A 14,294-nucleotide genomic window follows, 5' to 3' on the forward strand; every position below is an offset into this window, starting at 1 on the left:
TTATAAGAGTAATGGGAGAAGAGATATCAGTAGCACCAGTACCAGTATCAGCAAAAACACAAAGACTAGTACAAGAAGCAAAAGCATTGCTGCACTGGAAAAACAGTTTGATCTCTTATTCTCCTATTATTACTTCTTCATGGACATGGTCTTGTAAAGATCTTATTTGATTGAGAATTCTTAGATGGTTATTACAAATGCCCAAATAGGGTATTTATAGGCATTACAAGAATAATCTAGAAAGTCTTAATTATCATATTCTAGAATATTGTAAGAATAATCTAGAAAGTCTTAACTATCCTAATCTAAAAGTTTATAAGAATAATCTAGAAAGTCCCAACTATCCTAATATAGAATATTACAAGAATAATAAAGAATAATCAAGAATAATCCGGAGATATCCTATTAGGCCCCCTCAAGATGGTGATCTAGAGGAGACACCAATCTTGAAAACTAAGTCACGCAGTCGAGTCCGAGAAAGAGGCTTTGTAAGAACGTCGGCAAGCTGATCAGTGGAAGAAACGTGGGACACGCGAAGCATAGAGCGTTGAACAAGATCCCGGACAAAATGATAATCAATGGAGATGTGCTTCATGCGAGAGTGAAAAACGGGATTAGCACAAAGATACGTTGCGCCAATGTTATCATTGTAAATAACTGGTGGTGAGGGGAATGAGACCACAAGTTCAGCAAGTAGAGACCTAACCTACTGAACTTCTGATGCAGCAGAGGCAATCGCTCTATACTCAGCTTCAGTAGAGGAACGGGCCATAGAGCGTTGTTTCTTTGAGCTCCAGGAGATGGGATTAGGACCAAGAAAAAGAACATAGGCTCCTGTAGATGTGCGATCATCAGAGTTTTCGGCCCAGTCAGCATCGGTGAAACAGTGAAGAGACAGAGAAGAGCTTGCAAGAAGTCGAAGTCCAAGATCACGAGTACCATTTAGATAGCGGAGCAGACGTTTGGCAGTACCCAATAACGTTCAGACGATGCATGCATAAATTGTGAGAGTTTGTTAACTGCGAAGGTAATGTCTAAGCGCGTGACAAGGAGGTACTGAAGACTTCCAATAACCTGTCGATACAAAGTGGCATCCGTGGGGGGAGAGCCATCATAAAGTGAAAGTATAGTACCAACTGCAAGAGGTGTCTAAACCAGTTTAGAAAAGAGCATGTTGTGTCGAGTAAGTAAGTCTACAATGTACTTCCGTTGAGAGAGGAAACATGAGTTTTGGTGCAAGAGAACTTCGATACCGAGAAAGTAGGATAACGATACCAAGTCTTTGATAAAGAACCTGGCAGCCAACTGATCAATGACGCGAGAAACAAAAACAGTATCGCTACCCGTGATGATTAAGTTATCAACATATACCAGGAAGTAAGCAATGAGATCATCGCGGTTAAACACAAAGAAAGACGTGTCCGACTGTGCATGAAAAAAGCCCAACTGAAGCAAAAAGCTAAGAAGTTCTTGATACCACGCCCGAGGTGCTTGCTTAAGACCGTAGATGGCTTTCTTAAGTTTACAAACATAAGAGGGAAAATTGGCATCAATAAAGCCAGGTGGCTGTGCCATATAGACCTCTTCATCAAGATGACCATGGAGGAAAGCATTATTGACGTCAAGTTGCCGAAGAGCCCAACCTCGTGACAGTGCTAGACTCAGAACAAGACGAACAGTAGTGGACTTAACAACTGGGCTAAAAGTGTCATAGTAATCAATGCCGGGTCGTTGGTGAAAACCTTTGGCAACAAGACGAGTTTTGTATTTGTCAATAGATCCATTAGGATTACGCTTGATTCGAAACACCCATTTACAACCAACTATATTCTGCGAGCCACTAGAAGGAACAAGATCCCACGTACCATTCCGAAGGAGAGCATCAAACTCAGTAGACATAAAAGAGCGCCATAGTAGATTAGTAAGGGCTTGAGTTACACTTGCTCAAAGTCAGTAGATGGATGGGAAGAGATAAGGCAATACTAGGGGTTCGGCTTGTGAATGTTATTTTTGGAGCGGGTGAGCATAGGGTAGCTATTGGAAATGGGTCTGAGCAAAGTGGAAGTGATCGGGGAAATGAGAGGGACAGAGGAAGAGCTCGATGGTGATGAATCATCGTTGGAGGCCGTGAGCGAGACCGAGGATGAGGATTTATCATTGAGCAAAAGAGATGAACTGGCAGCACCACCACGTGAGGTAAACGGGGCTTTAAAGAAAATAGAGGAAAATGACGAAGGACTCGAGGGTGGGACAGATGAGACGAGCATGGAAAATGGAAAAACGTCTTCGACGAACTCAACATGACGAGAAGTAAATATTTTGGAAGAAGATTGATCATAGCAAATATATGCACTTTGTGTTAAGGAGTAGCCGAGAAAGACACAAGCACGAGATCGAGGTTCCAATTTATGAGTGGTATATGGACGCAACCATGGGCAACACTGACAACCAAAGACACGAAGCTTTTGAAAGTTAGGGGGATGACCAAATAATTTTTCAAATGAAGACATCATGGAGAGATTGGATTTGGGTATGCGGTTGATGAGGTAGGTAGCTGTGGCAAAAGCAAATGGCCAAAAAGTAAGATGCATGGACGCATGATGGAGGAAGGTGAGACCGGTATCGACAATATGATGGTGTCGACATTCTGAAAAACCATTGTGTTCGGGAGTATGTGGAGGTGTTGTGAGATGGGTAATCCCATTGGATGCAAAAAAGGAACGAAGTACAATATATTCCCCCCCGTTGTCTGTGTATAAGGTAACTATTTTAGTTTTGAAGTAGTTTTCCACAAGAGACTTAAATTTGACAAAGGTTTCAAGAACATCTGCTTTTTGCCTTAGAGGATATAACCAAATGTACTTAGTGAAGTGGTCAACAAAAACAACATAATACTTGAATCCATCAACCGAGAGAACAGGAGAAGACCACACATCAAAAAAAATTAATTCAAGGGGTGTTGAAGATGAAATGGTAGATTCATAAAACGGAAGCTTGTGACTTTTATTAATTTTGCAAGAATTACAAGAAAAGTTTGATAGAAGACGGGAAGATAAAGAAAAAACATTAGATGGGACTAAATGACGAATAATTTTGTGGGATGGGTGACCAAGATGGGAATGCCACAAAGACAAGGAGTGAGTGACAGACAAGAGAACACGTGGTGGAGCTGACGAGCCCGTCGTGACCGGCCAATAATAAACTCCGTCCTTATGTGGTCCTTGGAGAAGAAGGGCCCCCGTTTGACGATCCTTCACCTGAAAGCCAGACATGGAAAAGACAACAACAACATTGTTAGTGTTACATAATTGGGAGACAGAGATAAGATTTTTTGTCATAGTTGGAACTGTAGACACCCCATTTTTGCACTCGCCTGATCAATCAACTCGTCAACCGATCGCAATGATTCCCAATGATGGATGTTATTTCCATTGCTTTATTTTGTCACCAGAAATGTTTCAGAAATCCGGATGAGGTATCTCGAATTGACAAAACCTTAGAAACCACGCTACGCTAGGAAAATACGACTCTAGAAACATAGAAATCATCATTTTGTAGATCAAAAAGAAGCTTCACGATAAAAATCACTAAAAATTGACCAAATTATCAAAATACCCCTAACATCAAAACAACCCTAGAGCCTACGTTATGATTAGGAAAACTCATTAAAATACATAAAATAACAAATCGAAATCAAATAAATCATTTCGTCAATTTTCATAGAAATCGACAAAATTACGAAAATGCCCCTCATAAAGTTCATGACCATTTCACACAAAAAATTTCATAAATGACACAACTAATATTTCCATTGAATTCCTTACGAAAAATCGATTCTAAAACATCCTAGAACATTAAAAACCGACTTAAAACGTGAAAAGTCCTCTCCGGGGGTAAAATGGTAATTTCACAATTTTCATAATTAAAATTTTTGAAATTAATAAATAAAATATTAAATAATTAAAGTGAAACATTGATGAAATTAATTTAAAATTTTGAATTAAAAAAATCGATCAATCGGACTTTCAAGTAAAATTGTTGAGGGTTCGTGAGATATTTCTTTAAGGACCCCTCCATTTGGGGGTCCAAAAAATTAAAGATATAATAGAGGGGGGTTCTCCAAAAAATCAAATTCAACCAAGCAAGACTAAAGTCAAGGTATTAAAGTCAATCAAGTGAGACTAAAGTCAAAATTAAAGTCAATTAAGCAAGACTGAAGTCAAAATATTAAAAGTCAATCAATTAAGACTAAAGTCAAAATATTAAAAGTCAATCAAATAAGACCAAAAGTCAAAATCATAATAGAGTTTTAATTAAAAAATAACTTTATCTAATAGAGTTCTAACTAAAAAACAATTCTACCTAAAACAATTCTAATTAAAATATAATTCTACCTAAAACAATTCTAACTAAAAAACAACTCTAACTAAAAGAACTCTAATTAAATACTAACTCTATTCAAATCAACCCTTAAAAAATTCTATAAATAGGGGTGCTCACACCCTATTTTCGTATCAAATCATAAACCCTAAGAGAAGTAGGTCTAAAAGCCCCCTAGCCTCCCATAAACCCTAGTTTTGGAGTCCCAACTCCTTACCTAACATCCGTTCTTCAATTTTAGCCTAAAAAACACCTAAAAGCCCTCCAAAAACACCCTAAAATCCATTCATAAACTCGAAGAATTCAGATCCAAGAAAGAAGAGATACCTTGCCTCGGAGATCGAAAATCAAATCCGGAGACAGAACGAAGCAAGAAGTACGGTACAAGGAATAATTTTTGTTGGATCTGAGGTAACAAAGTCTTTGCTATCGGAAAGGTATAACTTCTTATTTATTTTATTTTATTTTATTATTATCTAGGTTTTTTTAGCAATGTAACTTATTTGGAAAATTAGTAGAGACCGGCTTTGGTCGGGCGGGGTTGGTGCCTAACACCTTCCAACCCTGTAACATGATCCCCGAATTCAGTTTTTTTCTATTATAGATTAGTCATTTATCTGTTTAGAGTCATTGATCGGTTCTTAGACCGTAATAACTAGGTGGCGACTCCCAAACCTCAAGGGTCAAAAGCGGATCCGCACACCCCGCGGATCGAGGGCGCTTTCAGGAACACAAAGAGTATTTGAGAAGGATAATGAGGATGAAATGGGTAGGTTTAGGGAGTCAATATGAGTGATGACCAGGCCTTTACCATTACCGATGACAATGTCATCAAAACCATCATAAGGAGAGTGAAGCGAAAGGTTCGCAAGATCAGTAGTGACGTGATGAGAAGCACCAGAGTCTAGGATCCATTTAGATGGTGTTGAAGAAGCTGATGGATGAGTGGCCGTGTGAGCACTTGGCACCGTATAGGCTGGACGAGGCCGGGGACGTAACTGTTGGACAGTAGGAGTCCATGGAATATACTTGAAAACGGAATAACGTTTTGCAGAATGGCCTTGTTGTTCACACAATTGGCAGCGACCGAGATACGGGCGTTGTCCTTGATTGTCGACGAAAAATGGAGGTCGAGATGTCAAGGAGGCGTGTGGCGATCGGACTGACTGACCGCAAGTTTGGTTAAAGGGGCGGGGAAGACCACGCGATGGTTAGGACGATGAAGCATAACTCTGTGGGGAAGACCGAGTAGTAGGGAAAGCTGTGGCAGGGATAGGAGAAGATGAATCTGTTTTGGCCGCCAGTTGTGCTTCATGGTTGAGCAGTTTCTCATGTAGCTCATCGAAAGAGATGGATGTTTCTCGTGCTTGAATAGCATTAGAGAGTTCTTTATAATTCTCGTCAAGACCATTAAGAATTTTCATGACGAGATCTTCAGAATCAACCGAGACGTTCATAAGGGCTAGTACATCAACAGTGGTTTTGATACCTTGCATATACTCAGTGATAGACTGAGTACCTTTGACGGGGTTGGTGAGACGGCTCTTGAGACCGAGAATGCGACCACGAGTCGGCTTAGCATAGGTGTTGGAAAGAGTCATCCAAGCATCATAGGATGTTTTTGCAGTAGCAATGAATGAGATTAGTGACGGTGTGAGAGAACCGATGATGGCGTTGAGCAAGAGTTGGTCTTGACGGATCCATATGAGATAATCGGGATTGGGTGATGAGACACCGTTTTGCATGATGGTGGAAGGTGGACATGGCTTTGTTCCATCAATAAATCCGAGTAAGTCGTAGTCGATGAGAAGTGTTTGAAATTGGAGCCTCCATGCGGTGTAATTTGTGGATGTGAGTTTTAGAGGTGCTTGTGCTGAAACATTAATAGCAATGAGGTGTGTGGTGTTGTCTAGAGGATTAATGACGGTGGGGTGGTTGATGACGGTGTGGTTGGAGTGGAGGCCATGACTTAGAAAGAAAATTTTTGTGATTGAGGTGTGATCGGCTAGCGTTAAGAAATAGGTGGCGTTAGCCTTGAGGCTCTGATACCATGTAAAGATCTTATTTGATTGAGAATTCTTAGATGGTTATTACAAATGCCCAAATAGGGTATTTATAGGCATTACAAGAATAATCTAGAAAGTCTTAATTATCATATTCTAAAAGATTGTAAGAATAATCTAGAAAGTCTTAACTATCCTAATCTAAAAGTTTATAAGAATAATCTAGAAAGTCCCAACTATCCTAATCTAGAATATTACAAGAATAATAAAGAATAATCAAGAATAATCCGGAGATATCCTATTAGGTCTGACAATCTCACCACTACTCCTTGCAATTGGATTGGAATTCTATGCGACAACTACTTGGACAGCATCGTGGAGATAAACCTCTTCAATTCTAGTCTCAATAGCACTCTTCATCAATTCGATTTCTCGGCCTTCCCCAATCTCACCTCCCTAAACCTCTACTACAACCAATTGTCTGGAGAAATCCCATCTCAAATTGGGTCTCTTTCAAAACTCATTTCCCTTATATTGAGTGGCAACAATTTCACAGGTATGATCCCTTCTGAGCTTAGTAATTTGCAGAACTTACAGTACCTTTTCTTGGCCATAACCATATAACAGGCTGTATTCCAGTGGAGCTCTTTACTAGTCTTAAGAACCTCCAATTCCTTTCCCTGAGAAATAATTCATTGGAAGGACCGATTCCATCAGAAATCAAGTATCTTACCAAACTTCAATCCCTTTACTTGGGAATGAACAAGCTCCATGGTAAGATACCCCCCGAAATTGGCTTCCTCACTAACCTCACAATCCTTTCTTTATTTAATAACCCGTTTACTAGTGGCCCATGCCATCTTGGATAGGCAACCTTAGGATGCTTGAGGTCCTAGATCTCTCGAATACAAACTTAAATTCCAGCATTCCCAATGAGCTTGGATGTTGCACCAACCTTTCTTATCTTGCCCTATCATTTAACAACCTCTCTAGTGAAATCCATCCATATTTTCTATCCAATTGGACCCTACTCCACTCTTTGCTACTTGATGACAATAGCTTCACTGGAATAATTCTTCCTCAAATTGGGTTTCTCAACTATCTCAATTACTTGTCCTTGTCTAATAATAGATTATCAGGGCACATACCCCCCGAAATTGGCCTTCTAACTAACCTCACATTCCTTGATTTATCTAATAACCCGTTTACTAGTGGGCCCATACCATCTTCCATAAGTAACCTTAGGATGCTTGAGTACCTATATCTCTCTAATACAAGCTTAAATTCCAGCATTCCCACTGAGCTTGGATCTTGCACCAACCTTTCTTATCTTCACCTGTCATTTAACAACCTCTCTAGTGAAATCCATCCATGTTTTCTATCCAATTGGACCCAACTCTACTCTTTCTTCTTGTCTAATAATAGATTATCAGGGCACATACCCCCTGAAATTGGCCTTCTAACTAACCTCACATTCCTTGATTTATCTAATAACCCTTTTACCACTGGGCCCATACCTTCTTCGATAGGTAACCATAGGATGCTTGAGTACCTATCTTTCTCGAATACGAGCTTAAATTCTAATATTCCCAATGAGCTTGGATCTTGCACCAACCTTTCTTATCTCGACCTGTCATATAACAATCTCTTTGGTGAAATCCATCCATATTTTCTATCCAATTGGACCCAACTCCACTATTTGCTACACAATAACAATAACTTCACTGGAATAATCCCTCCTCAAATTGGGTTTGTCCAGAATCTCAAGTCCTTAGTCTTGTCTAATATCAGATTATCAGGGCACATACCAACTGAGATTCGAATGCTATCAAATTTAGAATATTTGGATTTGTCCACAGACAATCTAAGTGGGCAAATACCAAAGGAACTTGGCAATTGCAATCGGCTAGCATTCTTGAAACTCAGTGATAATGAATTAATTGGAGAAATTCCTGAAACTATTTTCAATTTGAGTAATCTTGAAATCCTTCAAGGTTCTCAAAATCAATTTGAAGGACATGTGCCAAGATGTTTAGGTAGTTGCATAAACCTTACAATTCTGGCCTCGGAAGCAACAAGTTATTTGATACATTTCCATTTTGGATGGAGACATTGCCTTTGTTGCAAGTCCTTGTATTGAGATCCAACATATTCTATGGTCCCATTGAATGTTCTCAAACCAATCATGGTTTTCAAATGTTGCATGTTATAGATCTTTCTTCCAATGGATTTACGGGATCTTTGCCCACAAAATATTTCCAAAGCTAGAAGGCAATGATGATGGTGGTTGATGCATCTCAGGCAAAATATATTGGAGATTACTATCAAATTTCATTAATACTTGCAATCAAAGGATGTGATAGGGTACAAGATAAGATCTTGACTATCTTCACGTCAATCGATTTCTCTAAAAATCAATTCCAAGGTAGAATTCCCGAAGCGATAAGGGACCTCAAATCACTTATTCTGTTGAATTTCTCTCATAATAGGCTCACTGGTCACATCCCATCACCGGTTGGGAATTTAGCACAACTGGAGTCATTGGATCTCTCACAAAACAAGCTCTCTGGAGAGATTCCTCAGCAACTAATTTGCCTTACATTCCTTGAAGTAATGAATCTCGGGCATAATCAACTTGTGGGAAGCATACCACAAGGCAAACAATTTGATACATTTTCAAATACTTCTTATGAAGATAATGCGGGATTATGTGGGCCTCCACTATCAAGGCAATGCAAAGACATATATGCGAGTTCTCCACCAATAGCATTCCAACAACATGAGGTTTCAATGTCCACAAGTGACTTTGAGTGGAAATTTATGATGATGGGATACGGATGTGGGATGGCAATTGGTGTTTCAATCAGATATATTACTTTCTGGAAGGAAATGGATGGCTCACAAGGACTTTTGAAAGGAAACGGCGCACTTGAGGCAAAGGTTGAAGAAAATACATAGGCTCCAGTGAAATGGAAGATGTAACATGTAATAAAAAGAACAAGCTTTTGTTCAATTTAACAATGTCGGCAAGGCTTATTTCAAAATTTTCATAAGATGTTGTAGTTGGTAACATTTGTTAATAAAGCAAGTTGTCTCTTTGCTTCTAATCTAATATTACCCACCAAAAGAATGCAAAAAAAAATATTTGATAGAAATTCATGGCATGAGCTTGACTAGAAGATCTTATTGTGACCTTTTAACTCCACAAATATTGGGTGGTAAGAAACTTTTAAGATATATTGTAGTATAATCTAATCAAGCATATCGAAAACCATAGCGTATACTACTCACATCTCGTACTGTAGATTTCATTGATCAAGACTCATTGTTTCAAGTGTTAAGAGTGTTCTAACTCAACTTTTGTTGTTTCTTTGATTAAGGGTTTTAAGTCAATCCCATCCAGAGCAACTGAGTTGCAAAGACAATTTGAGTGCTCCTCATCTCATGTATCATTTTTTTTTATTGATAAGTCGGGGGAATAGACGGAATATCTTTTGAGAAACCGAAAGTGTAGAGGAATATCTTTTGGTGTCCCTTATACTAAACCATGATGGTGTTTTAAGAAATCATATAGTGGGGTGAGAGCTGAGAAGGGATTTAAAGAGAGATTTTAGTAACTGGGTTGTTAATTTATCGCCCAAAAGTTACATGGTATTTAGAAAGAAGTCCCTACGGTAGATAGGGTGATTTTTGGTTTGTAAGATTATTAATGCTATGCAAAGGACCTAGAAACCGACTCATCACTTGTAGCTCAAATTTTCCAATTTCCCAAGTACTAAAGCTTAATATAGGTTACCTTATACAATGTCTAAACCGTACAAAAAATTAACTAGTATGAGATGCAGATCATGTTAATTAAAAGAACATACTAATTATTTCCTAATAAATCTTATAATTTTCCATCAAGATCTTTACAAGACTGGGCATGATTGTCATCTACACATTACAATTTAGGGGGAATATAAGTGTTACAAGGACAATAGCCAAGCGCACGAAGGTTCAAAGGATGGGGATGAGTAATTGAATTTCTTGTAATTTATCTGATTTGTATCAATGAATACCACACCAATGAAATCAAACAAGCAAGCTATTTTCAAGATTAGTGTCTAATGCGCGCATGCATGTTATAGTATTGTCAAGGGACAATTCAAGGCCAAGGAACAAATTGCATTAATAATGTGACCTCAAAAAAATTTCTACCATCTCGGGAACAAGCTCGACCCACACGATGCCTTAAAGTTCAATCATCGATTAAGGATCCACCATGGTAAAATGCTGCAAAATATACAAAAATGTGTTAGTACCATATTTGAGATTAGATAAAATCGCACTAAAATTTTGGACATTTAAATTATAAATGCATAAATTGTTTTCCAAATAAGTAAATGAATCATCTAAACTATTCAGATTAGTAAGAGATTCTTGATTGGATACATATTTATATTAATTATTTTGGAATAAATTTTATAATTTTCCAACAATATTATTTCAAAACTGTATTGATATCTTTAGTCTACCTTAAGCAGGTCCACAGAAATATGAAATCCTTCTACCTATCCCACTACCACAACAAGATCGGGATAAGCGACAACATCTAGTCTAGAACTCAATTCTATTGAAAAAATGGTTGCAAAAATTGTCATAAAAAACAACCCCTTCGATTTTTTTTGACAATAATAATATTAAACAATAATGATATTTTTGGTTTCTCTAAAATTAATATCTTGGAAACATTCTCTATCAGCTACCCATAAAAGTGGGAAGTAGGAAACTGCTCTGGAGTCTGGACAACTTCTTGTTTCTGCCAATTTTCAGTTTCTGCATTTGAGACGATTCTGTTGTGAGATTTCTAATTAATCTGCTTTTGAGTTTGATGGAAGTGGAAACCAATGGCAACATTTGTTACGATGCACTAGCATTTTTTAGCACCAAAACACAAGAAACACCATCCAAACATGTTCCTAAGACACTAACTTAACAAGGTATTCTACCAAAGAAGATTACAATTTACAATGGTTTGTAAGGAGGCCGACTTTGAAGCAGGCAACCCAATTACAATTCGCACTTTGACACATGACTTTTCGTATTTAATTCACATCCCTACTTTTTCTTCAATATTTGGGATACCTCCTTGAAGATGCCACATGTACTCCAAGGAAGAGGGATTCTTCAAAACTTTTAGGCGGGCTGCCCGTTTCAAAGTTACTTTTTTCCATTTGTAAGAGTTTTCTACCAAAACAGACCACCCAAGAAAAGTCCCAACAGATTAATTGCAGTAAATAAGTTCAGAAAGAGTAGACTCTAGACGATTGACCCAAACCCAAAATAGGGGAGATACATTGCTCACAATTTTTTATGAGGCATGCCAATGTTCTACAACAAAAAAACTCCTTAGCGAAACCCTTCATTAGGAAGCAAAAGGTTGCAACGTGCAAACTGCGATTGATTCCAAAAGCCATGTATGACCCACAACCCATGATCTAGTTTGAGCGGCAAGAGTTTCTGCTTCTTCTCGTCTCTGCTCCATAACTGAAGATACTTCCTCTGGTTCACACTTTGAAAGGGGATCAAGACTGTAAACAACCAAGGTTGTAGAGCAAACTATTTCTGGATTGAAACCCTGCGAGATCAAAATGTTCTTAGTCAAAGATAGTACCCCCTGCAGCTAACAAAAAGTCCTCAAGGTATACTTTGTACGTGGGTGCAAAATCACAACTTAAATAGAAGTTAATGCCACTACATAGCTTCGGTGCCTGCACGTATCCACACTAATTTTAGTGAACCCATGATTTGTAATACAACATTATTGAAGTGTGAAGTATGCACACGGGAGTTACCTAATCCATAACTCTATCCACAGGATGCATAGCTTCCATGCATGCTTTTATCCCTGCCGGCAGAAACTCAAGTTGTATAAATACACAAAGGACAATTAACAAAGCATTTGAATCTTTAATGCCAATTAAATGGTCAATTCTTGTCATAAAAGATTAAACAAACAATTTTGACATAAACAGCCAATTCAGTCCTCCCTTATTGTTCCATCTTTTAGTTTCTCAACAGGGACTGATAGGTGCTGCTAAAGTACTACACATGTTTGGTAAAGCTAATGAAACATAATATATCTGTCCACTAGAAATATCAGGATAGAAAGGTTTGATGAAAAATGCTAGCAACAATGACCAAGATCAAGTCCATGGCATCAAAAATGCTGATCATTGGATATATATATAAACTATTATAACACAACAAGTAGGAGGTGCAGGCACAAGAAAAAAAGAGAGAGCTTACAGTCAATTTTCAAAACCCATATCCAATTCAAGATGGCCATAAGAACTTTCAATGTCATGCTGCAAGCATGTATCTCATCAGTGGCTGCAATAACATGGGTGATGTTTGGCTTCCAGATTTTGGAGATAGTTGCACCAGTTATTCTTGCAAACTTGGCCAACAAATTCTGCACACACACAAAAAAATCTCCATGTAAAAAAATGAACCATTTTCTATATAATTGTTTGCAGACACAAGTGGAGCTAATGAACAATAAATAGATGCAACTCTTCACATAAAATAGAGTGTACCTTCTCTGCAAAAGAAAGAGCAGATCCACACAGAACCCATTCATCAACTGTATCAGATGATGCTTCCCAAACCTTGTTGGATCACAGGCTGGCTCTGGCAAAACAATAATAATACAACCAAATATAAGACTTCAGAAGCAGAAGACAAGGAAAATTTTCCTTAAAATATAACATCACCAGAAGATTTGTACGAGAACACATCAAAGATACAATACATTATTGGAAAGGAAACACATCAATTGTGTACCTCTGAACAACTACACAGATTTTACTTTTCCATTTCAAAGAGGGAAGGATAACTATTGAGATGGGTCAATTCGGCTGAATCTTCAAGAAAAACTATCCAAGTTATCTTTTCTCTTCAGTTACAAGTGTGATAGGAGTAACTAACATTGACACCAGGAAAAAAAATTTGGGCCAGACACTCTAAGGCCATAAGAAGGCAAGAAAGCTTATGTAGCATTCCGATAATCTCATCATCACCAACAAAACCAAATTCGGTTCTTAAAATCTCAAACTTATGTAGCCTAGGACCTGACCTGTCAACTCAGGATGCATTGAAGACCATGATTTGTGCGCTCGAGATAATTATGGATTGCATACTCACATGAAGACCTTGGGGTGTTAACCATAACAATCATGTAAAACAAAAGGTACATATCTATCAAGCATTTCACCTTGTAGATCTTCATCATCCTTCAGGAAGCTCCACCTCCAAGTGGAAATTGTGAGTGTTTTAAGGATTGAGGATTGTTGCACCTCAAATGGTTATTGAATGTTGAATCATGGCCGAATGATTTGAAAGTCTTATTACTAACATTTAAGAACCCAAAATTAAAAAAACTAACAAGGTACTAGCAAGACAATGATTTTCTACACAGTCAATTTAAACAAGCCGCAAATCCCTGATACGGTGGTGAATAAAAATTTGACCAAGTTACTTCCAACTAAAGGAAGGCATACAAAGTTAACGATTCAAAAGAACAAGATAGTACATTAGAGTTGAGGAAGAACTGTTTGTCCCAAGGTCCCTATTAGACTTTGATATTTCATTTGGAAATTTCTGTGAAGTACGAGTCAGACAGAGCACTAGAAAAGTTTATTGTCACAAGCCAAAAGAGTTGCAAACTATAATTAATTCAAAGCATGAAGGAAAAAGGGGAATGCGATAGTAACTAGATGTTCACACAATCGGCCCTCATTGGATATGCTAGACGAATAAAGTACCATCAAGGTAATGTAGTTTCTATACTTGGACTGATGTCAATGATTTCAGTATGAAGTCATCTAACGAGAGTTGCTAGAAAAACATCTTGTTTCTATCCAATTA

At 38.0% G+C, this 14,294-nt stretch overlaps 3 protein-coding genes across 6 annotated transcripts in view; 2 read left to right on the top strand and 1 right to left on the bottom strand.

Moving 5' to 3' along the window:
* The window catches only part of LOC147382934 (BRCA1-associated RING domain protein 1-like), a 40,853-nt gene that overhangs the window by 17,878 nt on the left and 8,681 nt on the right, over window positions 1-14,294 (bottom strand). The gene's annotated exons all lie outside the window — the stretch shown is intronic.
* The window catches only part of LOC147382935 (phospholipid:diacylglycerol acyltransferase 1-like), a 58,746-nt gene that overhangs the window by 4,241 nt on the left and 40,211 nt on the right, over window positions 1-14,294 (top strand). The window lies entirely within an intron of this gene.
* LOC147382936 (uncharacterized) lies at window positions 12-9,450 on the top strand. Its single transcript, XM_086427244.1, is given in 6 exon segments — window positions 12-148; window positions 6,689-6,984; window positions 6,987-7,251; window positions 7,308-8,443; window positions 8,446-8,646; window positions 8,677-9,450. Coding segments are annotated over 6 exon segments (2,700 nt in total). The 3' UTR covers window positions 9,342-9,450.

The sequence above is a fragment of the Akebia trifoliata genome, chromosome 16 (assembly GCF_017979445.1).
Source record: "Akebia trifoliata isolate Shusen 1 chromosome 16, ASM1797944v1, whole genome shotgun sequence".
In the NCBI taxonomy this organism is placed as follows: domain Eukaryota; kingdom Viridiplantae; phylum Streptophyta; class Magnoliopsida; order Ranunculales; family Lardizabalaceae; genus Akebia; species Akebia trifoliata.